Consider the following 27,004-nt stretch of genomic DNA (forward strand, 5'->3'; position numbering starts at 1 on the left):
TTATTATTATTATGGAATAGGATGTCCCTATTTTCATCGGTGAAATGTTGGAGGGTATGGGTCTTGCACATCAGGTGAAGACATCCCACTCTGGTTTGTACAGCAACCTGCAAATGTGACTTGAAATGTGGGACAACTTGGGGAGGGCGACAACACACACACACAGCCTTGCTGAATTCCAACCACTAATGTGTACATCGGGGCGCGGGTGGCGCTGTGGGTTAAACCACAGAGCCTAGGACTTGCCGATCAGAAGGTCGGTGGTTCAAATCCCCGCGACGGGGTGAGCTCCCGTTGCTCGGTCCCTGCTCCTGCCAACCTAGCAGTTCGAAAGCATTTCAAAGTTCAAGTAGATAAATAGGTACCACTCTGGCAGGAAGGTAAACGGCGTTTCCGTGAGCTGCTCTGGTTCGCCAGAAGCGGCTTAGTCCTGCTGGCCACATGACCCAGAAGCTGTACGCCGGCTCCCTCGGCCAATAAAGCGAGATGAGCGCCTCAACCCCAGAGTTGGCCACGACTGGACCTACTGGTCAGGGGTCCCTTTACCTTTACCTTTAATGTGTACATAGCGTCTGAAATGGTCTCAGTCCCAGTCGCACACCATCGCAGATTGCTCCCTTTGCAAGGCTGCAGCCTCACACCAAGAGGTTTGCTGTACCAGTCCTCAAGTTAAACATGTATGGTCAAAGGATGTTTTGAACTGCAAACTTCCGCTACCAGCCAGGCCTAGAGTATTCCCTGTAGACAACAGCACATGTTTTTCTCACGAAGATGTCCGATAGGTGTGGTAAACTGGAAGGAAAAGGCTGAGCTCTGCTCCACTGAGCCACTCCTGGAAACTTAGAAGATGACCTCCAGATCACCTTACATTTCTTCCTTTGGTTAGCTCTCTGTTCCATCCTGTTCTTCGGATCCGCTCTACTCTGCCAGCTTGTGTGTTCCTTTCCTCTAGAATCAGGTACTTTTATTTTTATTTTGCTTTGCCAAAGAGTGTTACTCTGCCACCACATCCTGCCCATCCAACCTAGATTATAAGCAACATGATTTTGGCATATTAATGTATATGTAAGGCTTGCTCATTACACAGTGGAAGACAGATGACGGGGAAAAATATCATCCATACTGGGCATTCTTCGCGGGTCTTTTTTGTTTGCTTATAGTCAGCTTGAAAGAAGAAGCTGAGAAACGTCTCTTCAGGGGTGATACTAACATCACATCCTTTTCACTCAGCAGGTCTTGCAGCCATCAAACTCGCCTCTGTTCGCTTCTGCTTTCACTGAAGAAAAGAGAAAATGGCCAGATTTTTTTCTCTCCTGTGGTCTGTCGGCCTGATACTATGTGAGTATGATACCACGGCTGTGGGTCTTTTTTACTTAAGCCACAATTGGTGAGAGGGATAGACTTTGGATGTGATTCAGGTTTGTCCAGCAAGACTTTTGGATTTGTTTTCTGTGACTACACGGTTCCCATGCTGTATCGCAAAAATTGCCCCGAATTACTGTAACTTTCCAAAGCAGCCTGCTATATCTATGCAGTATGTTATGGGGTGGTGAAGGAGGAGGCTGCTGTTGAGAAAAATAAATCTACAGTCATGTGGAGTTTGTTGCATGGTTCTTTTAATTTTTGAAGTTAGGAAAAAGAACTTTTTTATAAAAAAATAAAAAACCCACACCTTTTATTTGATAGAAGTATCAAAACACCTATGTGAAAACACAGATTCCGTATAGAAAACGCTTTTCTTATTTAGAACATTGCAAAAAAAAGTGCAGTATAAAACAAAAAAACCAAATCAGATATCAAAAGATACATTCTTAACTAAACATGAGAGAAAAAGCAGAAAATAAAATGATTACGCATCATAATGTATGAATAATCAGGAGAGGTAATAATCAGAAAAAGGATTGCTGTAGCTTGCCAACAGGGCCATATAAATGAGAATAACGCATAGCGCAGAACACATTTTGAAATGTTGTATTCCAATGGTTCATTCAATTGGCTTCATCTCTCAAAAATGTATTTGGTGCACATCCTTCCACACTCCATTTATAATGTGAGCTTAATTAGAAAGGCTGTCTCCATGCTCCTGTAATCCCATTGCCATTTGTCAGAATATTTAGAGGATTTAGGACATGTTTGTGAGGTAAAATATATGTATTTTAGGCCTGAAAGTTATCCTTTATATGGTGCTCAACCATTAAAATCAATCATGACCAAGGATCACAAGGAGTTATTTATATACAGTACAGTGGTACCTCGGGTTAAGTACTTAATTCGTTCCGGAGGTCTGTTCTTAACCCGAAACTGTTCTTAACCTGAAGCACCACTTTAGCTAATGGGGCCTCCTTCTGCTGCCGCGCTGTTGCCGCACAATTTCTGTTCTCATCCTGAAACAAAGTTCTTAACTTGAGGTATTATTTCTGGGTTAGCAGAGTCTGTAACCTGAAGCGTAAGTAACCTGAAGCGTATGTAACCCGAGGTACCACTGTACATGAATTAACACAATCAAAGCTACTTCGAAATGTAAGGAATTCTGTTAATTTTACCAAGGAAGGGGCATCCCATGATTTTTGCAAATATTCTTGTTTCAAAGGTATCTTCTTATGTTTCCAGTGACACACATAACCAAATGTGTGTTTGATATTACTGCGCTTTGGTATAAAGTTTAGACGATAAGCAAAAGGATCCATAGCTACATTGTTCGGAAAGGGTCACGTGGCTTGCCCAAACATTCCCAAAATGACAATATTTCATTTTACCAATGCGAATCTAATGTGCAACCCGAAATAAAACAGAAGCCCAAGCACAGGAATTTGCAAAAAAGGGAACTGATTAACCAGAAAAGAGAACCAAATAGACCGGGTGCATTATAGAGCAAATACAGTTAATAAAAGAAAACTAACAGAAGCAAATTCCTGGCTTAATGACAACCATCAGCCCCTTTGCCATGTGCACAATATATTAAGAAGACAGTGTTGTTGTTTTTCAGGAGTGTATATGATGATAATTGTATTAATCTTCTTATATCTTATAGTGTGGTGGGTTTGTTTGATTTTTCTGTTATTTGTTTGTTTGTTTGTTTGTTTGATTGTATGATTGTTTACTTGTGTGTATGTCTGTTTTTCAGAAATGTATTTATTTTAAATTAATAAAGATATATTTAAAAAGTCTATGCTTCACAGTCTTTGCTGTCATTCCGTAAACAGTAAATAACAAAGCAGTTTCTTTGCTCTCCAGGCTGCTGGTGGCCCCAAGCCAACAGTATGGTGCGAATGAAGTTGACCGGTGACGTTCCCCATGCCTCCAAAACTCCAGTGGAACTGAAATGTGAGGCCAGCAAAATGGATGTTGGGGTGTACTGGGTCCGTCAAAACTCGGACCTCAGCACTGACTTCATCCTATATATGCCTTCAAGGTCTAGAAGCCCACAAGAAACGGTCAGAGGCTACACAGCATCAAAATCTTCTGACTATTACCTGCTAAGAATTGTCAGCTTCGAGAAGGAATATGAGGGCATCTACTTTTGCTTTTTGTTTTACAACCAGGTGGTCTACTTCAGTTCAGGACTCAAAGTCTACCTGCCAAGTAAGTCTCATTCCAAGTGTTTAAACGCCCACGGTCAGTGGTGTGAGTTTGATACACATTCCCTGCCACACCAGCTGTTTCCCCTGCCCCCTTTTGAGAGGCGCTTTCCAGAACGTTGCTATTTTGGGGAGGGGGTGGGTGGGATTCAATCACATCACATTTCAAGGTGTGCGGTTATAGTCGGCTGGGAGGTTTCGTGCAACAAACTCGCTTTGCCAAAAAAACGTGCTTTATGTGATAAGGAAAATGTCAGGAAAATGATTATGCTAATAAATAATAATAATAATACATTTTTATTTATACCCCCCGGGCAAGACTGGGCTCAGGGCAGCTAACACTGAATAGAAATACAGTAAAAAAAAAAAATTTAAAAAACAAACAAACCCAAAAACCAAACAAAAGAAGACTTGATTAAAATGTAAGTTAGAATACCGTTTAAAATGCAGCTTAAAATGTAGCCTTGTTTTAGTGGTAGCCTATAGATCAAAGCCATAAGGGGAGAAAATGTCAAATACAGTGGTACCTCAGGTTAAGTACTTAATTCGTTCCGGAGGTCCGTACTTAACCTGAAACAGTTCTTAACCTGAAGCACCTCTTTAGCTAATGGGGCCTCCTGCTGCTGCCACGCCGCTGGAGCACAATTTCTGTTCTCATCCTGAAGCAAAGTTCTTAACCTGAAGCACTATTTCTGGGTTAGTGAAGTCTGTAACCTGAAGCATATGTAACCTGAAGTGTATGTAACCTGAGGTACCACTGTATTCACCAGGGCCAATTATCCATGCTGGTCCTACGTGGGCCAGCAAAAAGAGCCGAGGGAAAATTTATATACAAATCCCATATAAGGGGTTCCATCAAAATAAATAAATGGGGGGGGGGGAGGGTTAGACTGAGTCCAGCCCAAAGACCAGGCGGAACAGCTCTGTCTTGCAGGCCCTGCGGAAAGATGTCAAATCCCACAGGGCCCTGATCTCCTGTGGTAGGGCTAAGTCCTCTAAATATTCTGAAAAATGACAATGGGGTTACAGGAGCTGGGAGACAACCTTTCTAATTAGCCTTCCTGCAAATAAATCAGACCGAAGACCCATTAAATAGACAGTCACCTAATCTCTCTACATCAGAATCCAGGTTGTCTCCTGTTTTAGAAAGCCTTGCCTCCTCTAATCTTCTCGCCCTTGGCTATTTATCGCTCTTCATCTGGATAATCTTGAAGAGTTTTCCCGTTTCTTACAGCCCTGCTCCCAAGGTTGCTTTCCTTTCCACCTGATACTACAGAATCGAGCCATTTCTGTCTGATTTCTGAATTTGGTAAGGTGGGCAGCAAAGATAGGTCCCCCTCCTTCCTTCAAGAAAAGTTCTAGTCTGGTCTAAAATTATTAATAATAATTTACCACTTATATTCCGCTCACCCCAACCACTCTGAGGAGCTTCCAGCACAATAAAAGCACAGCAAAATGTCAAACATCAAAAACTTCCTTGTACAGGGCTGCCTTCAAATGTCTTTGGAAAGTTGTGTAGTTATTTATCAGTTTAACATCTGATGGGAGGGCATTCCACAGGGCTGGTGCCACTACCGAGAAGGCCCTCTGCCTGGTTCCCTGACACTTCACTTCTCACAGTGAAGGAACCACCAGAAGGCCCTCAGAGCTGAACCTCACTGTCTGGGCTAAACAATGCGGGTGGAGGGCCAAGACCGTTTGAGTCTATAAAGGTCAGCACCGACACTTTGCATTGTGCTCAGAAACGTACTGGGAACCAATGTAGATCTTTTAGGACCGGTGTTATGTGGTCCTGGAGGCCGCTCCCAGTTACCTTTCTAGCAACTGCATTCTGGATTAGTTGTAGTTTCTGAGTCACCTTCAAAGGCAGCCCCACATAGAGCTCATTGCAGTAGTCCAAGCGGGAGATAACCAGAGCATGTACCACTCTGGCAAGACAGTCTGTGGGCAGGTAGGGTTTCAACCAGTGTGCCAAATGGAGCAGGTAGACAGCTGCCATGGGCATAGAATTAACCTGTGTCTCCATGGACAGCCATTGTGTGAAATTCACACTTCTCTGAATTTTGCAATTCAATTCTCTGAACAATGAAAATGCATGTACTAGGATGAAATGTGTTGAATATTTTGCAGATCAGTTGCGCTGCAGAAGGCGTGCTGGGGAGACCACACATTCAAGAAACGCAAAGTAACTTTTGCTAGGTTTTAATAACAAAAACAAAAACACCTTTTACACTAAATTACAATATATCAATAAGCATAACCCATCCACCAGGGTACTGAAAGAGCTACATGCTGCTCTTTATATACCATACCCAACAGCTTAATTACCACAACTTAACAGCACCTGCTATACTGCGTCACAGCTGTAAAACTAGGTCACGTTATTTGCTCTGGCCTTTAAAGAAATACACATCTTGTGGAACAATAATGAACCTTCAAATTTAAAGAGACCATTCAACAAAATGTGCATAAAAATGCATATATTGGTGAAGCTAACATACAGTGGTACCTCGGTTTACGAACTTAATCTGTTCTGGAAGTCCGTTCTTAAACCAAAACCATTCTTAAACCGATGTGCACTTTCCCTAAAGAGGCCTTCCGCTACCACTGCCCTTTCACTATTCAGCTTCCATTCTTAGACTGAGGTAAAGTTCGCAAACCGGGACACTACTTCTGGTTTTGCGGAGTTCGGAAACCGAATAGTTCTTAAAGAGGGCTGTTCTTAAACTGAGGTACCACTGTACAGTGGTACCTCAGGTTACAGACACTTCAGGTTACAGACACTTCAGGTTACAGACGCTTCAGGTTACAGACTCTGCTAACCCAGAAATAGTGCTTCAGGTTAAGAACTTTGCTTCAGGATGAGAACAGAAATCGTGCTCTGGAGGCACGGCAGCAGCAGGAGGCCCCATTAGCTAAAGTGGTGCTTCAGGTTAAGAACAGTTTCAGGTTAAGTACGGACCTCCGGAACGAATTAAGTACTTAACCCGAGGTACCACTGTACATGTGTTAGACTAGGGGAAACTGATTTACATGAATGTCTATATTGGGAGAAGTTTGTACAAAAATAGCGCCTTTTAAAAATACACACGTAGCAACAGATGTACAAACGACGAGGAAAGAACTTAAGAGTGGAAAAATGAGAAACTGGGAGAAACTGAAATTGACAGGTTTGTCCATCTATAGTCCTTAGGCAGTAGGGTTGCCACCTGTCCTCTTTAGGACTGTCCCGTATTTGAATGTAAAATGCTGCGTCCTGTATTGACGCAGTTTTGTCCTATATTTCAGGTCCCCTTTTCCCCGGTCCAAATGTGTTTGAAATGGAGTATGAAAGGTCATGTATTTAAGCTTTGCGAAGCCACGTACAGTTTTACAAATTGTGTGTGTGTGTGTTTGCGTGTGACAGATTTCAATCCTGTTAGGCGGCAATGGACCATAATGGATTGCTCTGAAGTCACTTTGGCACCAGATTAAAATAATAATAATCACCCCCCCCCAACCGCCCAGTATTTTGCCAGAACAAAGGTGGCAACCCTATTAGGCAGGGATTGCGGAGCCCACTTCCCAACCAAGCCCTGAGCCATTGTAAACATGTAGGAAAAGTCTTCATCTTTGTTTTCTTTACAGAGGCTACCACCATCGCACCCCAGGTTTCAACTCCCCGTGAAGGACTTACAACAACCATGGGACTTCCACATTCCACAGCCTCAGGTATGTTTCCTTCTCCCTGCTACTCATTTGGGTCATAACTGGCTCCAAAACAAGGAGAAGTGAGTGAGAGTGAGGCCCCGAGATGTTACTGGACCACCAACTTCCATCATCAATCCGAACTGGCCTTACTGGCAGGGGCTGATGGGAGGGGAAGTCCAACAGGGCACCGCCCTGGTATGTAAAAAGATTTAAGGCCACATTTATAACCAGTGCCATGTACCGCTTGGGGCATGGTCCAAAAAGAGAAGGAAGCAGGGAGATTGCTGAAGCTACCGTATTTTTCGCTCTATAGGACGTACCGGACCAGACGCACCAGACCATAGGAGGGAGAGAACGGGGGGGAGGGAATCTCCCTCTCTCTTGCTCTCCTGGCTTCAGCAAAAGGAACCCAAAGCCTCCGGAGCGCAGCGGGACCTCCTGCTGCCCTCTGGAGGCTTCAGGCGGCTATCCCTGAAGCCTGGAGAGCAAGAGGGGTTGGTCACACCAACCCCTCTCGCTCTCCAGGCTTCAGCGAAAGCAACACGAAGCCTCCGGAGCGCGGAGGGAGCACTCCCTCTGCGCTTCGGAGGCTTCGCGTTGCTATCGCTGAAGCCAAGGAGCCTGCATTCGCTCCATAGGACACACACACTTTTCCCCTTAATTTTTGGAGGGGGAAAAGTGCGTCCTATAGAGCAAAAAATATGGTAACTAAGCAGGTCTGGTTAGATTCCCTGGATGTGAGAGACCATCTAGTGATCCTTGAGGTCCCCTGTGGGAGAAAGGTGGGTGGAGATGCCAAAAAATTCAACGGATCAGAAAATGATATTTATGTATGCAACCACAGCTGCTTGGATGTCAATGGCCCAGAGAAAGAAGACAAAGTCCCTAACAGAGAAGAATGGCAGATTAAGTTGATGGATTATGCCAAAAAGGCAAAAATGACCAGAAGAATCAGAAACCAGAAAGACCAAAAATTTTAATAAGGAATGGGGGAAATTTATAATTTATCTTTTAAAAAAAAACATTGTAAACAGCTAAAATCGTTAGTAGGATTGGAATGACACTAGTAGTTTAATGTTGAATTTTGAATATAATGGAGATGTAAAAGATCTGGATTATTATAAAAGATGCGGGAGGAAATGGACCCACAAAGGGGAGGAGGGAAGTTCAGGAGGTGCTTTGGAATATTGTTGTTATGTTGGTTGTTGGATAACTGACTGTAAAACTTTAATCTGAAAAACTAAATTGTTTTGTTTTTAAAAAGGAAGAAAGGTGGGTGGGATGCATATGTAGGCTTGGATCCAGACCACGTTAATAGATCTTAAAGGTAAAGGTAAAGGGACCCCTCACCATTAGGTCCAGTCGTGGCCGACTCTGGGGTTGCGGCGCTCATCTCGCTTTATTGGCCGAGGGAGCCAGAGTACAGCTTCCAGGTGATGTGCCCAGCATGACTTAGCCACTTCTGACCAAGCACAGCAGTGCACGGAAACGCCGTTTACCTTCCCACCGGAGCGGTACCTATTTATCTACTTGTACTTTGCGCTTTCGAACTGCTAGATTGGCAGGAGCAGGGACTGAGCAACGGGAGCTCACCCCATCGCAAGGATTCAAACCGCCGACCTTCCGATCGGCAAGCCCTAGGCTCTGTAGTTTAACCCACAGCACCACCTGTGTCCCTTTAATAGATCTTAGGTACTGATAAAATTGTGAGGAATTATGGTATTTTGCTCATAATTCATTGACAGCTTAGGCCCAGCATTGTTTCTCCAAACTGGCCTCTCAGCAGAGTCAACATGCACAGCGCAACTTTCAGCGTGTAGGAAACCAAAGCACAAAGAGGAGCAATAAATCCACACAGCATTCCAGACGTCAAGTAGAATGGTTTACTACTGGCATATTGAAGCTTAATTGTTGCAAATGAGCACTGAGTCTATAAACCTCCACCAGAGCCCTGGTGAAGGCAATCCTTAGAGTGAATCTTTCACTCTCCTTTTTTAATATACATAAATTTATTTATTTGGTTTTTCAGATTAGTCCAGATGGAAAGTGTGACTGAGGGAGTGATAAGAGTCACAGTCCACAGACTCTCCTCTTAAATTCAGTTTCACTTCTTCCCGTTTCCCATGGAAACTATGTAGATCAAATGAAATCATTTATTTGACCTTGCAGGTGGCTGGCAACTCCCAAGAACTCGCCTCATGTAGATAATTAAGATAGATAACTGTTTTCTGAGAACCAGTGACCTAATTATACAGCAATCCCGAACAAAAAAACAACTCAGGTTTCATATATTTCAGTGGGAACTACATAAATTTATTTATTTGGTTTTTCAGATTACAATTTTACAGTCACATATAGAACATACAAAATAAAAACAAGATTCCAAGGATCTCCTGAACTTCCCTCCTCCCCTTTGTGGGTCCTACTGTTAATCATTTCCTCCTGCATCTTTTATGATAATCTAAATCTTTCACATCTCCATTGTGTCCCAAATTCACCCTTAAGCTACAAGTGATATTCCAATTCTACTAACGATTTTAACTGTTTACAATGGTTTTTAAGATTTCCCCCATTCCTCATTAAAACGTTGGTCTTCCTGATTTCCGATTCTTCCAGTCATTTTAGCCATTTCGGTATAAACTGTGTAGGTCAAATGACATCATTTCTTTGACCTTGCAGGTGACGGGCAATTCCCAAGAACTCGCCTCATGTAGATAATTAAGATAGATAACCATTTTCTGAGAATAAATGACCTAGTTTTACAGCAGTCCCCAACAAAAAAACAACTCAGGTTTCATATATTTCAGTGGGAACTAATTTAGTCCAAATCCAACCCAGTGGTGTAGCGTGGGTTGCCAGCACCCGGGGCAAGGCAAGTAATTTGCACCCCCTAACCCGTGGATTTGCGCCCCCTAACCCCCAGATGTTGCGCCTGGTGCGGCCAGCACCCCCCACGCTACGCCACTAATCCAACCTAAAGTAAATAGCCAACCTCTGCAATAAACACACAAATTGTTCTGCAGTGCTTTGAATCTTCTCCCTCGCTGCTGTCAATATGAGAATTTCAGTAAAAGCCTTGGGGCAAGTCAGCGCTCCCCACATCCCGCCAATGAAGTGAATGGAAAGAAAAACGAAACGCTATTTTCTGCAGTATTGGCTAGAAATGATCTCAGCACAGTGATGCCTCTAATTTGGCAACACAAAAGCTATTTTTTAAGGACCATCACGAGGCGGTCAGCTCAATGGGCACAGCCTTCAAGGCTCACAGCTTAGCCGTGGGTTGGTTTTGTTTGTTTGTTTTGGTACGTTACTTTATTTTCTGCCGTGTTGTTGTATTACATTGTTATGAAATTGCATTTGCACTGTTGGATTTTGAGATGCCTCCCTGTTTTCTTTGCTGCACACTGCTTTGAGCACGGTTCTTTATTTGGTGCGAAAGCAGCATGTAAATAAATCATGGATTGATGGATGGATGATGGCCAACTATTGCAACCCTGCTGCTCTGCTCATCACTGCTACTGCTTTCAGTTGTCCAAGTGAGTGAGCATGAGGCATGAGACTGGCCACTATCAGAGACTTGAGGTTGGCCACTTTGTGGTTGGAAATGGGAGAGTTGATGGACCTTGGCTTGATCCAGCAAGGCATGTTATTGCAGTGGTTTTCTTGTGCAGATATAATTTCTTTGTAGGAAAAAGTGTGTGCAGCATTGATAAACAGTCATGTGTGCCAAACTCAGATTGTTATATCTTTCCATGTCTACACACATCCAAGTCCGGCAAGAGTAGCTGCTTAAATGCTCGCTTTCTTGTGAACTCAATTGCAAATATTGATTAGAAGTATCTTCTTTGGCGATCACTCGTAGCTAAGTAAAATTGTCTTCCATAAACATGTTCTCAACCGTGAGTCCGTAAGTGACTGTGGAGGCCAATTCTGGATCCACACGTCCTTCCACAGTGGGGACATAGCTTTCTGGGCAGGTGTTGATCATGGTGAGGGTTTGCCAAACACTCTTAGCACCTTTCTCCCTTTCGCCCTGAGTTCAAGAGTCTTCAAAGCCCATGACACCTTTGGCAAAGGCTGTTCTCCAAATGGAGTGCTCACAGGCCAGTGTTTCCCAGTTGTCGGTGTTTAGACTACATTTTTTTAGATTTGCCTTGAGAGAGTCTTTAAACCTCTTTTGTCGACCACCAGCATTACGCTTTCAATTTTTAAGTTCAGAATAAAGTAGTTGCTTTGGAAGATGATAATCAGGCATCCAAACAACATGACTAGTCCAACGAAGTTGAAGAATCATTGCTTCGATACTGGTGATCTTTGCTTCTTCCAGTACACTGGCATTAGTCCGCCTGTCTTCCCAAGTGATAATTTTTGGAGACAGTGTTGAATCTTTCAAGGAGCTGGAGATTGATTGGAAGTATACCTGCAGATGTAAAAATGTGCTTAAAGCTGGAGTGCTAGAATGTCCCTTACTGTGACATTCAAGAAGGACAGTGGCCCTCCTCCATTGCAGAAGGACTTGCCAATTAGAAGGTTGGCGATTCGAATCCCCGCAACGGGGTGAGCTCCCATTGCTCAGTCCCTGCTCCTGCCAACCTAGCAGTTCGAAAGCATGTCAAAGTGCAAGTAGATAAATAGGTACTGCTCCGGCGGGAAGGTAAACGGCGTTTCCGTGCGCTGCTCTGGTTTCGCCAGAAGCGGCTTAGTAATGCTGGCCACATGACCCAGAAGCTGTATGCCGGCTCCCTTGGCCAATAAAGTGAGATGAGCGCCGCAACCCAGAGTCGGTCATGAGTGGACCTAATGGTCAGGGGTCCCTTTACCCTATTTATACCTGCAGGTGTAAAAAAAATTTTTTAATAAAACAAACTATATTTATATACCCTTTGGATTCCCAAACTCCGCCCACCCTTTTCCCGGTTTCAGTACTCAACAAAAATCCATCAGTCTCAATATACTGTTTAGCCTGGAGATCTCACGTCCGAGGCCAGATGTAAAAATATACTTAAAACTGGAGTAATAGAATGTCCCTTACTGTGGCATTCAAGAAGGACAGTGGTCCTCCTCCATTGCAGAAGGGGTAAGCGAAGGTTGAGCACCATGCTGGCAAATGGATCACAGAATAGCACCAGGGAATGAGAGGCCCCAGTCAAAAACTGGACAGCTGTAAATCACAGGTTTGTTACTAGCTGTTGCTTTAGGATTCATTTCTGGTGTGCTCTTGTTTCTGCTGGGCAGATCCAGATGACGATGTGATGTTCCGCTGTGACCTGTACATTTGGGCCCCCTTGGCAGGTGGTTGCCTCCTTCTGCTGGTAATGTTGGTGATCACCCTGTCGGTGTGCTGTGGTAAGATATTTTCCTTTAAACTCTGTTGGATGGCAGTACTGGGGTAGTAGGTTCACTTAAAACTAGCTGGGAACTAACTCATTCAAAGGCCTTGTTTATCATGGCAGCCCTTTATAATCTCCTAGGCATTTTGTTTCATAATAACCAGGGTACCTTTTTTTTTTTTACAGAACATGCCTGCTTTCTCTCTTAATAACTATAGTTCTCTCATACATTGCTGGATTTGTAGGGCTATGCAAAGGGAGGCAGCCTGGAAAACAAATCTCTCTCCATTTCTACACACACACACACACGCACACACACACACACACACACACACACACACACACACTTTTTCAGAATTCTGGTGAATTAGCAGACATGTCCACAAATGGGTTACAGACTGATTATAAGCATTTTTAAAACGCTGGTCGAGAGTTGGGTAAATGAGTCAAGCAGCAGCAGAGATAGAACAAATTTTGTGATGCATTGATACAAAAGTCTACTTCGAGATCCATTTTTCACAACACCAAAATTTGCCTTTAAAAAGGCTGGATGGAACACATGAAGTGGACACCATCTTTCTGTCTATCTCACTAACTACATATACAGTATAAAATGGGCAAAGCTGGGCAAAGTTTTCAAGCCTTCAGTGAATCTCTTAGACCAGAGGTTTTCAACCTTTTTGAGTCCACGGCTCCCTTGACCAACTACATTATTTCTGTGGCACCCCTGTGGGGCTCAGGAGCCCAGTTATGTCACCCCTTGCCTGCAGAGCTCGCAACTTCTCACCCTTTTTCAAACATCCTGTGGAGTGTTTCCTCAGCCTCCACGGTGTGGTGTAGTGGTTAAGAGCAGTGGACTCGTAATCGGGTGAACGGGGTTCACGTCCCCGCTCCTCCACATGCAGCTGCTGGGTGACCTTGGGCTAGTCACACTTCTTTGAAATCTCTCAGCCCCACTAACCTCACAGAGTGTTTGTTGTGGGGGAGGAAGGGAAAGGAGAATGTTAGCTGCTTTGAGACTCCTTCGGGTAGTGATAAAGCGGGATATCAAATCCAAACTCCTCCTTCTCCTCCTCCTCTCCTCTCCTCTCCCCTCTCCTTGGGAGTCCTCTGGGCAGCTGCTTCTGCTGCCCCTGGTCTCTGACCCCACTCCACCCCAAAGAGAGGTGTCTCCTCACACTGCCCCACAGGGGCCTGGGACTTGTCTGTCCATTCCCAACAGCAAGGGCAGGCAAACTAGCTGGCTGGGCTCCCTTGCCCGCTTGCTTGCTTACTCCAAGGCCACCTCAGCTCCTGGCAACCAGCACCCCCTGGCCAGCCCCAGAGGCACCATTCGCCTGAGGAGCTTGTAGCTAGAGCTGCTACAACAAACAGCTGGGCAAGACTTTGGGAGGCAGATGCAAGAGGGAATCAGAGAGGGAGGGAAGGAAAGAAAGAAAGACAGAGGCCAGTGTTGCCTGCAGCACCCCAGGGTGCCACGGCACACTGGTTGAAAGCCACTGCCTTAGAATGATAGAAATCCCTGTCATAATGATACGAGCTGAGGCACCTAGAATCTCTTGCATGAGGAAATTCAGCAGCAGAAAGCCCTCTTCTGCCTCCCTCATTCACAGCTGAAAAAAGTGATTTTATATATACCGTATTTTTCGCCCCATAGGACGCACTTTTTCCCCTCCAAAAATGAAGGGGAAATGTGTGTGCGTCCTATGGGGCGAATGCAGGCTTTCGCTGAAGCCTGGAGAGTGAGAGGCGTTGGTGCGCACCGACCCCTCTCGCTCTCCAGGCTTCAGGAAGCTATCCGCAAGCCTTGTGTGCCCAGCGGGAGTTCCCACGGGCGTGCAAGGCTTGCGGGCGGCAGCCTGCAGCCCGAAGCACGGGGTGCGCTCTGGAGGGCGCCCCGTGCTTCGCGCAGATGTCCGCAAGCCTTGCGCGCCCGGGGGGAGTTGCCACCAGGCTCACAAGGCTTGTGGATAGCAGCCTGTTCTGGGGGCTGGGGTCGGGGCAAGCTCGGGCTTCCCCCACCCCAGCCCCGCGGCTGGGGGGGAAAATAATTTTTAAAATTTATTCCCCCCCCAAAAAATGAGGTGCGCCCTATGGGCCAGTGTGCCCTATAGGGCGAAAAATATGGTACATACGGCTCAAAAATACAAAATTAAGAGGTCACGAAGCACTGCATCATTTTAAATATACTAATATTTAAAATATGGACTACTGCAATGCGCTGTACGTGGGGCTACCTTTGAAGGCAACTCGGAAAGTGCAATTAATCCAGAATGCGGCAGCTAGACTGGTGACTGGGAGCGGCCGCCGAGACCACATAACACCGGTCCTGAAAGACCTACATTGGCTCCCAGTAGATTTCTGGGCACAATTCAAAGTGTTGGTGCTGACCTTTAAAGCCCTAAACGTCCTCCATCCAGTATACCTGAAGGAGCATCTCCACCCCCATCGTTCAACCCAGACACTGAGGTCCAGCTCCAAGGGCCTTCTGGCGGTTCCGTCCCTGCAAGAAGTGACGCTACAGGGAACCAGGCGGAGGGCCTTCTTGGTGGTGGCACCCGCCCTGTGGAATGCCCTCCCAGCAGATGTCAAGGCAATAAACAACTATTTTACTTTTAAAAGAAAACTGAAGGCGGCCCTGTTTAGGGAAGTTTTTAATGTCTGATGCTGTATAGTTTTTAATATTCGATTGGACGCCGCCCAGAGTAGCTGGGGAAACCCAGTCAGATAGGTGGGGTATAAAGAAATATCATCATCATCATCATCATCATTATTATTATTATTATATTAATAAAATAACTTGCACGTTTCTCTCCCCCATCCCAAATGAATTGAAGACCCAAGGAGGCGACGACGGCGTTGCAGATGTAAAAAGTGAGTCCTCTCCAATCGGGCATCCTGTCACATTAAATCCACAATGCAATCCTAAGCACACTTGCGATGGATGTGTGAGAAGTTTGGTTCACTTCGCACTTAAAGGGGAACTTACCAAATTCACATTTTCTGAAGCAATATGCAAAGTGAAACACTGTTCCTCTTTGAAATTCACACGTACCTGAATTTTGCGATGCAGCTCTTCAGCTAGGTATTCTGCACAAAAAATGCATATACAGTGGTTCCTCAGGTTACATACGCTTCAGGTTACAGATTCCGCTAACCCAGAAATAGTGCTTCAGGTTAAGAACTTTGCTTCAGGATAAGAACAGAAATCGGGCTCCGGCGGTGCGGCAGCAGCAGGAGGCCCCATTAGCTAAAGTGGTGCTTCAGGTTAAGAACAGTTTCAGGTTAAGAACGGACCTCCAGAACGAATTAAGTACTTAACCCAAGGTACCACTGTACTACAAATAAGTAGATAAATCATTGCATACCTTGACAGGGATTGCAGCTCCTAAATTTTCAGTGACTGGATGCTAACTTTTGGCACTGGCAAGATAAAGACCCAGATACAGTACGAGGCTTGTTAGGCCAATGTATGGAAACTAATGCTGCCCTATCACCAAACTCATTTGCCAAATCGTGTCAAGACTTTGTCATATGCTTACTGACGCCTTTGCTCCCTCTTCTTTCTAGGCCTCTGAATGGAACCAATGGGACAGTCGCTACGTCACGCTTGATCAAATAGGACATTTCAGCCAGATTTTCCCATTGCACTCTCACTGCATCATACCTTTCAACCTTGCCAGACAGACTCTTGAATGCTCATAATGGCTCTGTGCTCCCATCCCAAGGAGGAATGGCTTTGCAGGAAAATCTTATCCACCTGCTGTATGTATGTATTACTTTGCCTTGACCTATCTTGCACTAGGAAACTGCAACAGTTGAAGGTGGAGTTCTGAAATAGATCTTCATCTCACAAACTTTGGCTGTCCTCCTTATAGAAAAGCTGCAAAGATGTTCAGCCAAATTTACTGCCTGAATAGTCAGCGTTTAAGGGAAGGAAAATGGAGCAACGGACTGCTGCTTAGGATCTGTGCAGGTGCATTTATATACATTTTCATACTAGACTTTTTGCAGCTGTCCCCTTAGATCTTTTGACGCCTAGCGACTTGGGAGGGAGGGTTGAAACCCAAAGAACTCTGGCGCATGCCTGTGTATACTAAGAAAATGTTGAAATCCCCTGTCTCCCCAAACATCTCTCCCAATGACTAAGTCCAGACAGTGTGTTAGCACCGCTGTAAACCACCAGAATGCCTATATTGTGCAAATCCAATTGATAACACACGTAATAGGCCATATAGTAACAAACGCAAAGTTATTTTCTAAAACTATTTCTCAAAATTAGATACTTCTCAAGTGGTATGTAATTTTTGAAAAGTAGTTCTAGTAAAAAACTTTGTGCTTGTTACTATAAAGGTAAAGGGGCCCCTGACCATTAAGTCCAGTCGTGGCCGACTCTGGGGTTGCGGCGCTCATCTCGCTTTATTGGCCGCGGGAGCCGGCGTACAGCTTCCGGGTCATGTGGCCAGCAGGACTAAGCCGCTTCTGGTGAACCAGAGAAGCACGGAAACGCCGTTTACCTTCCCGCCGGAGCGGTACCTATTTATCTACTTGCACTTTGTGGTTTCGAACTGCTAGGTTGGCAGGAACAGGGACTGAGCAACGGGAGCTCACCCCGTCGCAGGGATTCGAACCGCGACCTTCTGATCGGCAAGTCCTAGGCTCTGTGGTTTAACCCACAGCGCCACCTGCGTCCCAGCATTTGTTACTATACGGCCTATTAAATTTACACGTGTTAGCACCACTGGGCACCAGAAAACAGGAAGTATACTTGGCAAATAGGGACAGCTGGAGTCTATGCAGTACAAGTGAAACCACGTGTAATTTCCTGTCCTCCTCTTTTGTGCTTTGCCATCCACAAGCAAACCGCAGGAGCATCGCTATGGTTGAGGTGTGCGACGTTTCCCGCATCCCTTTGTTCTACAACATTAAAAATAAAGCCTGAGAATTTCTTTTCGTCATAAAATCAAGTGGCCTCTACTTAATGTAACTGCTTCAGAAGCACAACCATGAACTAAAAAGCAAAACTTTGGGCAGAGAGAAGAAAGAATAAGTGGTGTTTATTCCGCTTGTGGGCGTCTCATGGACACAGAGTTGGTCGCTGTGGGAGCAGGGGACTGGACTAGGTGGGTCATTGGTCTGAGACTGCAGGCTCTCTTTAGGTCTATCCGGTGGGGGGGTTTTCCGCAGCCGGAGAGCAGTTCTGGTAACTCAGGTGAGCACCATTGCAGGCCAGAACTCCCCCTCCCCTGCCCGTTTCTTGCCTTTACATACCGTATTTTTCGCTCTATAAGATGCACCAGACCATCAGACGCACCTAGTTTTTGGAGGAGGAAAACAAGAAAAAAAATATTCTGAATCTCAGAAGCCAGAACAACAAGAGGGATTTCTGCACAGTGAAAGCAGCGATCCCTCTTGCTGTTCTGGCTTCTGGGATAGCTGCGCAGCCTGCATTCGCTCCATAAGACGCACACACATTTCCCCTTACTTTTTAGGAGGGAAAAAGTGAGTCTTAAAGAGCAAAAAATATGTTGCTTCTGAGAAGCACAAAATGAATATTTCATGTTGAAATGGATGCTGGCCAGTGTGTGCAAGTCTATACTTTTTTTTTAGATTTAGGACTCCACCTAGCTCCAAGCAGCTCCTTTTTTAAAACCAGTCTCCCGTGTAGCAGCGACAGGCTTTAAGCTTTCCAGTCAGGAACTGACATTGATTTCAGCAGGCCTTATCAAAATCAGATTGCCTCAACCTTCCTTTGCGCCTCCCTTCCCCCACCAGCAATGCTAGTTTCATATTCAGGTAATAATAATAATAATTTATTATTTAAACCCTGCCAATCTGAGTTTCCCCAGCCACTCTGGGAGGCTCCCAATCGAGTGTTAAAAACAATACAGCATTAAATATTGAAAACTTCCCTAAACAGGGCTGCCTTCAGATGTCATTTAAAAATAGGATAGCTGCTTATTTCCTTGACATCTGATGGGAGGGTGTTCCACAGGGCAGGCACCACCACCGAGAAGGCCCTCTGTCTGGTTCCCTGTAACCTCATTTCTCGCAATGAGGGAACCGCCAGAAGGCCCTCGGTGCTGGATCTCAGTGTCTTAGTTATGGCTAAAACTAAGGTCATTGTATGTGGCATGCAATCCTAACACATAAATTAGGCAACGGGACATGATTATAGGGACCATTCCCACAACCACACAGGAGACTCAGCTACATAGCTGTCAACTTACAAATTTGAAAATAAGGGATCAGCAGCCAAAATAAGGGATCAACGATTACTTTGATAAAATACATATTCTGTAGCGTGCAAATGGCTTTTGATACCTATTAGGTCCATAAATTACCATATAGCATATATTCAACACAAAAAAGCAACAATTTGCTGTTGACAAAGGACAGCTGGACATAGAAAGGGCCCCATTACCTTCAGTTGCTTATTTAAGGGACATCATTAATAAGGGACAGCAGCGGGACATGGTGCTGGGATAAGGGATTGTCCCGCCAAATAAGGGACGCTTGACAGCTATGCTCAGCTATACAGCTGCAAATAAAATGTTTTAAGTGTTTTAAGTGCAATATACAATGTGACACTAGACGGCGATGGTGAGCCTTATGGAAAATTCAATGTATTTTTAGGAAGGCTTTTTTTAAAAAAGGATTTTCATAACATTTTTTATATGTGTGTAGACTCCACCATGGTCGCATAAAAGGCCTTAAAGAAGTTGGGGAAATACACTGCAAGGTTGGAAATGTGTTTGTTTCATACAAAATATGGTGCAAGCAATGAAATCAAACAAACCCAATTTAGCAAACTTTTTTTTTACTCATTACCAGTAACAGTGTAACAATATACATCATCTGTAAATATAGTTAAGCCTAGAAGGCTCTACCCATTTCTCACCCCCATGCATTCATTTGGGTATGCTTTACATCTTTCTCGCGATAAGCAGGGAGCTGCCGTAAGAGTCTCAGTTGTCCATGCTGAACACAGAAAAGAATTTTATCTGTGATACAGTGTCTAGAAAAGCACGCAACAATTCGCTGGAACATGTTGCACACATTTAACATGCCCATTTGCATCACTTTCACGATCGCTTTCTTGAGTCTACCAGCTCCATGTTGCTCTATATGCTGTCAGTTGTAATGAACGCCCTCAGGCTTTGCTCTCCCTCAAAGTTAAGGAGGAAATGTTTGCAAAATAAAACCTTTATGTGTAATGGCTACTATTCTTGGGAATATTTTGGGGGGGGCTGGGCTGGCAAAATAAACGAAAGGTGTAGGAACTGCACTATGGTGCCCTGAAATTACAGCTCTCACAAACCAGCCAGGGTTGTGGTTGTGAAAGGCCACTTCTGCTTCTCCTACAGTTAACAAGATGTGATTGTGTAGTCTCATTTTCAAAAACGCCGAAAGTGAAGCCATTTGCTACCCTTGAAAGGAGAAAAAGGCTCATGTCCTCCTCCTCACTGGATACAAAAGAGCAAGTAGACGAGGGGTTATTTGCGTACGCTATGCAGGAAACCCAAAACATCTCATTCATGAGTTTCCATGAATTATTAGAAACGTAGAAGCACATGGAAGCAATTTGGATTCAAATAAAATAAAATAAAAACAAAACAAACCACTGGTTAAGAACATCTCAAACCAAGAAAAAGAAGAACTGGAAAAAAAATATTTGGTTTGAAAATCTGCCCAAAAGCAAAATACTTGGCCGTCTAGCTAACTTCAAAGAATATTAACCTATTTCATGATAATTATGTAAGAACCTGGGAGGAGATGGAAAGAAATTTGGATAGTTGGGTTAGACTTAAACTATCCTTTACAGGAAGAATCTCAGTCATAAAAACGAGCGTTCTGCCAAAACTATTTTTTCTATTCTAGTCGATCCCAATACTGGCAAGATGAACCACCTTAAGAAATGGCAAAGAGTTATTGCAATCACATAGAACAATAGCATCTCACACGACCCATACTCTTTGCTGATTTGAGGGAGAGCAAACCTCACCATCACCTGGGGTCCACTAATATCATGTCAGTCATTACATTTTGGTATGAAGACGTCAGTCGTTATAGTCTTAGGTATATGGCAGGCTACCAACATGGGCTTTGGGGAGGGAAGGATGAAGCAGATATTGTTGGCTGTAAGCACAACTTAGGTACACCCAAATTCCACTGAAATTGATGGCCCATACACATGTACGTAGGTCCGCAAATATTCTTGCATTACACAATTCAACTTGGATAGACCGTACGCTGCCGTTTTCAAAGTTGTCGTACATCGCTTTGAGTACACATATGTGTTTAGTATGCTGAGGTTCACAAATACGCAATTCCCTTCCATGTTAAAAGCAATTTCACTGAGACTATAAACCTGCACAGAAAATATTACCGCTATCGTTATTTTCATCAGTTTCCCTTAGAAGTGCAATATGGATAGAAGCCGCTTATTAAAAGGTAACACGGTGGCATCTTTTCCTTCCTCTGCTTTTTCTGCGTGAGTAAAACGAGCTTGCCTTAATGTATCTGCAATGGTATTGGCCCTTCGCTAGGGCCCAAAGCCAAAAGCACATAAAAAATCTTTTTCAACATTCTTCTGTGTAGTGCATTGCGCTAGTGCATTTCTCGTATCTTAGCAGCCAACCAAAGTTTGGTGCTTTGTTGGTGCTTTGAAACGGACCCAGCACAAAGCATTGTGCCGCCCAAGCAAAGCAGATTATGTAGCACTGCCACCTCTTCATATACCGGCCTCCTCTGCCTCCACCTACTGCTTAGTATTTCATATAGGGACTCCCAAATCCCTTTGGGTTCACATTGCCCATGCCTTCCTCCAAGGAACAGAAGGCCCTTCCTTGGAGTGAGCCCTGGAGATCACCTGTAAACGCTACTGCTTTTGCAGCAGCGATTCTGCCTGAGATTTTACCGTAATAATTCTGACACTTGAAGCAGGTGTTCTCTGGGGTTACCTCACCCACAAAGCACTCGCTTTCAGGACCCTCGCATCAAAGCATAGGCAACCCAAATAGCCCCACTGTTAAATATTGGCATAGCTCTCCTGGATGCCCTAGACATCAGCCAAGGAGCCAGAGAGGGCAGCTGGCTTGCCAATAGTAGTGGCGGCAGCCATGGTCAGCCTGCCAGACAGCTCTGAAGGTGGGTGGAAGCAGTGATGGATGGGTTGCAGAGCACTGTTCCCCTGCCTCTCCCAATCTAGGACCCGAGGCAAAGGGCTCGCCTTCACTAACGGGTGGGTCTTGCCTGCTTTTAAGCCACACAGCAAATAAATCTATTATTTCATCTACTGTCAGGGAGCTCCTTTGTCCTTTCGCAGGACAATGTAACAAAATGCACACGTGAAATTTGTCACAGAGTGCATCCAGCTTAGAAGTGAATATTCACTTCGGATATAATCTGCATCTGTAGAAACGTGTATTGGTTAATCTAGTGTAGCTTTCCCAGGAGAATCCAAAGCAATGTAAGCCGGCAACAATATTCCAAACATTAGACATTCCTCCTGATGGCTCCCCTCCCAGACTACAATTCTCAGGATTCTCTAGGGATGAAAGTCAAACTAAGTCAAGTGTCTCGCCTAGATTTACCCTTTGTCGTAACGAATTTAAGAAGAAAAGTAATATTAGCTGTCAGGGCACAGTCACAGTCACAAGCACAATGCTCTTTACTGCAGAAGACATATTAGTTACTAACAGGATGGAAGCCCGATCCTGTGATCAACAGGCCACAGAGTTATTTACGATTACTGGAAGATGTCCTTTCCCCCATCTCAACTATGAACATTGTCAACAGTTTATTTGGTTCTGATAACTTTATAAATAATGTAGCTTATCATGTCTAGTAAACTGTACAGCAACATGACACGGACGTTAAGTACAAAGCTTAGGTTATAAGACTAAAAAAAGCTGGAGAGCAAGTATCCATTGACAAAGGCTTCTTTCCAGTCCAGAGTTACATTTATTGAATACTCGCAGCTACACAAAGAGCTCTCAGTCAGGAAATCAGAAGTGATTTCTAAATCAGAAATGGTTTTGAACTCTGTTATATATTCATGTAGTTTATATATATATATAAGCACATTCATTTGGAGTTCTGTTTAAAAGCTGAAAGGAAAAAAAAAACGCTCAACAAAAAAATATCACAGCTTTGGGTTGGGATAAACCAGTAAGAACAGAAATACAGGTATGTCTATAACCACTATTCAATTTATCAAACCTTTTTCCAAAGTTCTCTTTGAATTATTTACACGCTAAGGAAATAAAAACTTTTCCCCCCACATTCTTTATGGTGACGTTCATCTAACAGGGTGATAAAAGCAGGGCAAATATTAGGCCTATATGATGCTTGTGGTTGGTGTCTGCTTTTAAAAAGAGAAGTCACCATACAATTAAGTACAAAAACCTGCATTGAATGACAACTGCTGGTGTCGTATCTTGATCGGATATGGAGACCAAGGTTAAGAGTAGAAGCCCTATAAACAGATATTACTTCTGCAGCTTTTTTCCCAATCTGTATGTCTGCACTAAATGTGGCAAAAATTTCTGGAGCATGAGGCTTATACAAAACACAGGAGTCCTCTTCGGCCTGTACAGCATAAAATGGAGCCTTTGTCTCCTTCCGTCTTCCAAAACACAGATAAAACTACATAGCGAATTGTGTCCTCAGAAGAATATCTGTTTGGCATCTCCAGGACTCTGTTCCATGGGACAATAGGGACATTTTAATCTGAAAACAAAGAAAACGTTAATTTGTTGCAGAACGTAAGAGCAAAGAAAAGTCCTGCTGGTTAAAGGCCCACCAACTTCAGTATCCTGTCGTCACAATAGCCAACCGGTTGCCCGCGGGAAATTCACAAAAAAACCCTAAATGCAACATTCAGTAACTCCCAGCACCTGGTGTTCGGAGGTATTCTGTGACTGACAATGGAGACAGAACATGATCGTCATGGATTTGTCTATTCCTCTCTTTAATAATAATAAATTTTATTTATACCCCGCCCTCCCCAGCTAAGGCCGGGCTCAGGGCGGCTAACAACCAATGAAAAAAGCAAGTTGATTGAAATACAACTTTAAAAATGAGATTAAAATACAACATTAAAACATTAAAATGCAGCCTCATCATGGGAGGAGAAAGGAAAAAAGAAAGAGGGAGAGGGAATCAAATTGACTCCAAGCCAAAGGCCAGGCGGAACACCTCTGTCTTACAGGCCCTGCAGAAAGAGATCAGATCCTGCAGGGTCCTGGTCTCATGAGGCAGAATGTTCCCCCAGGCTGGAGCCAGTGTTGAAAAGGCCCTGGCTCTGGTTGAGGCTAATCTAACTTCCTTAGGGCCCAGGACCTCTAGGGTGTTGCTATTTATGGACCTTAAGGTCCTCCTTGGGCCATACCGGGAGAGGCGGTCCCGTAGGTACAAGGGTCCAAGCAGGTGGACATTGTCACTTCTTGTGGGAGTCAATTTCCCTGCATAGTCTTACACATTTCTAGAATGCCCCGCTTTATTCTGAACTTTAAAAACCTCCAAATGTTGTAACCTTTCCTCGTTAGGGTGTTGCCCTTTGATAACTTTGGTTGCCCTTTTCTGAACCTCCTAGCTCTAGAATATCCTTTTTGAGGCTGAGGCATCCAGAAATGTACACAGCATCCCAAGCGCGGTTGCATGTCAGGTTTGAATATCCCTGTTGTGGTATTTGTCCCTAGCGAGGAATTTGCTTTGCTCACAACTGCCACACAGATGTGGGTCAACATCTTCCTCAAGCTATCCAATATCTAAGGTCTCCATGGTCTACTAAAAGCAGGTAACGTAACCTTATAAAGATGCCAGAGGTAAAACTTGCTTCCAACCATCTTGTAATTATAAATATGAAAGTTCAGTAGCAAATTTATTTTTTGTCATATTCCATGTTCCCCTCTACATAGTTCCATTCTGATTTCAGACATCATGATATGTCGGTATACAGTGGTACCTCGGGTTAAGTACTTACAGTGGTACCTCGGGTTACATACGCTTCAGGTTACATATGCTTCAGGTTACAGACTCCACTAACCCAGAAATAGTACCTCGGGTTAAGAACTTTGCTTCAGGATGAGAACAGAAATCGCACGTCGGCTGCGCGGTGGCAGCAGGAGGCCCCATTAGCTAAAGTGGTGCTTCAGGTTAAGAATGGACCTCTCGAACGAATTAAGTACATAACCAGACGTACCACTGTAATTCGTTCCGGAGGTCCATTCTTAACCTGAAACTGTTCTTAACCTGAAGCACCACTTTAGCTAATGCGGCCTCCTGCTGCCGCCACACCGCCAGAGCACAATTTCTGTTCTCATCCTGAAGCAAAGTTCTTAAACCGAAGTACTATTTCTGGGTTAGCGGAGTCTGTAACCTGAAGCGTATGTAACCTGAAGCGTATGTAACCTGAGGTACCGCTTTATTGCAATATTTAGCTGGTTATATATTGTGAAGTTGAAAACCAGATATTGCCCATTCCATATTTCATCTCCCAAACTGCATATTCAGTCTCAAATAAGTAAGAACAGTACTTACTTGCTGCCGTTAAACATTTTATTTAGAGCATCTCTCGATATAATATGACCGCAAACCAACTTCATGGGTGGGTTATTGTCTGTCGTTTGCTGACGAAGGATGGGGCAGGCAAATATTGAATGATACCAACACTTTTTACCAAGGTCCACTTCGATCTGTACGAAAGCAAAACATTGTCACCGGCTAGTTTACTCAATAAAATTTATACACTGCGTGACCGCAAAAAGAAAGAAAGAAACCTCAAAAGTGGATAAAAACAAGGAAAATCAAGGAAAAAATACAATACTTTAAAAGAGAGGCTGGGGAAACTCAACCAAATGGGCGGATTAAAATCCACACCAGCTTTTCTAATTTCATTTATATCAATGGCTTACCCTCAATATCTATGAGCATCTTCACTGGGAAATATCCATAGCTGTTCTATGTTGCCCTGCCACAATTAAAATCCCAATAAAGTATTGGAGGGAAGTCTCGCAGTAGTATAAAAAGAGTTCTTCATCATAGTCCGTGATGGCCAAACTTGGCCCTCCAGCTGTTTTGGGACTACAACTCCCATCATCCCTAGCTAACAGGACCAGTGGTCAGGGATGATGGGAACTGTAGTCCCAAAACAGCTAGAGGGCCAAGTTTGGCCATCACCGCCATAGATGCATGGCAGTAGCGGAGAGTTCCACTTTTGAGGGGTGGGGGCTTTTTGGGGGGGTGTTTTTTTAACAATCAAGCGGTATATAAATTTCACGATATAAATAAATGAATTACAAGGACTCCATCACACGGTTAGAAACAACTTAGAAAAACTTCTTCTCACAGGAATAGGTAAAGGTAAAGGGACCCCTGACCATTAAGTCCAGTTGTGTCTAACTCTGGGTTTGCGGCGCTCATCTCGCTTTATTGGCCGTGGTAACTGGCATACAGCTTCCGGGTCATGTGGCCAGCATGACTAAGCCGCTTCTGGCGAACCAGAGCAGCACACGGAAACGCCGTTTACCTTCCCACCGGAGTGGTACCTATTTATCTACTTGCACTTTGACGTGCTTTCAAACTGCTAGGTTGGCAGGAGCAGGGACCAAGCAACGGGAGTTCACCCTGTCGCGGGGATTCGAACCGCCGATCTTCTGATTGGCAAGTCCTGGGCTCTGTGGTTTAACCCACAGCGCCACACATGTCTCATCACAGGAATACTTTATTATTATTATTTATTAATCAGCAAGCTACTCCCAGGAGCTCAAAACATTCATCATAAGTAAATTAACATCACCACACTGCATAATGAAAGAAATGCTTAGCTTGCTTTCGTCGGTGAACAAAGTTGTTGCAATAATTGGATGACACTGGATACACAAAGCTACTCACCGGTAGTTCATCTTTCTGATTCCAAACTCCAGTGCACTGTCTCTGTTCAATCACAGCTTTTATATTAATTAGAGCTGGCAAGGCGACACAACCTGCTGAAAAGCTGGGGACAGAACAATATTTTAATGTCAAACATTGCCTTAAAGAGGAATAATTTCACGTTTCAATTTCAACAGTGGGGGGGGGGAATAGGCTCATGTTTTGAAGAATAAGTCCTAGCACATATGCCTTATTTACACACATGAACTATATATGTGTATATATATATATATATATGCTTTCGTAGATTTTCACGGGTACAGGAATGCAGGTTTTGGTGTCCTCGGGTGTCTTCCCGTGTAAAAGTTGGGGTGTCTAGGCGACGTTTCGACGAGGTCTCACTCGTCATCTTCAGGCTGGTGCAACAAGAAGCCGAAAGCACCAGCCTGAAGATGACGAGTGAGACCTCGTCGAAACGTCGCCTAGACACCCCAACTTTTACACGGGAAGACACCCGAGGACACCAAA

General features: G+C 44.2%; 2 protein-coding genes and 1 long non-coding RNA gene across 6 annotated transcripts in view; 1 reads left to right on the plus strand and 2 right to left on the minus strand.

Moving 5' to 3' along the window:
* LOC309354419 overlaps nucleotides 1-18,394 on the minus strand; it is a 40,115-nt gene extending 21,721 nt beyond the window's left edge. Inside the window, exon 1 of the long non-coding RNA XR_014162281.1 lies at nucleotides 17,236-18,394. This is a non-coding gene — a long non-coding RNA (uncharacterized lncRNA). The remainder of the gene's footprint in view (nucleotides 1-17,235) is intronic.
* Nucleotides 789-17,561, plus strand: CD8A (CD8 subunit alpha). 4 transcript variants are annotated; one of them, XM_081884456.1, is made up of 7 exons: nucleotides 789-958; nucleotides 1,231-1,338; nucleotides 3,235-3,582; nucleotides 7,206-7,289; nucleotides 12,504-12,614; nucleotides 15,436-15,472; nucleotides 16,169-17,561. In XM_081884456.1, exons 2-7 carry the CDS (start codon nucleotides 1,293-1,295, stop codon nucleotides 16,218-16,220), a joined length of 678 nt encoding a protein of 225 aa, XP_081740582.1. In that variant the 5' UTR covers nucleotides 789-958; nucleotides 1,231-1,292; the 3' UTR covers nucleotides 16,221-17,561. The 4 variants fall into 4 exon arrangements, with proteins under 4 accessions (XP_081740582.1, XP_081740581.1, XP_081740583.1 ...); XM_081884455.1 differs by having other exon boundaries at nucleotides 798-958; nucleotides 1,161-1,338; XM_081884457.1 differs by having other exon boundaries at nucleotides 798-958; nucleotides 1,234-1,338.
* A 4,147-nt stretch (nucleotides 18,395-22,541) lies between the features above and the next one.
* The window catches only part of RMND5A (required for meiotic nuclear division 5 homolog A), a 32,196-nt gene continuing 27,733 nt past the window's right edge, over nucleotides 22,542-27,004 (minus strand). The window contains exons 7-9 of the mRNA XM_081884285.1: nucleotides 26,498-26,600; nucleotides 25,145-25,299; nucleotides 22,542-23,332 (exon numbers count right to left, since the gene is read on the minus strand). Of these exons, the coding sequence (XP_081740411.1) occupies nucleotides 23,269-23,332; nucleotides 25,145-25,299; nucleotides 26,498-26,600 (322 nt within the window). The 3' untranslated portion in view covers nucleotides 22,542-23,268. The remainder of the gene's footprint in view (nucleotides 23,333-25,144; nucleotides 25,300-26,497; nucleotides 26,601-27,004) is intronic.

Source organism: Podarcis melisellensis (genome assembly GCF_964234715.1).
Source record: "Podarcis melisellensis genome assembly, chromosome: 13".
NCBI classification, from domain to species: Eukaryota; Metazoa; Chordata; class Lepidosauria; order Squamata; family Lacertidae; genus Podarcis; species Podarcis melisellensis.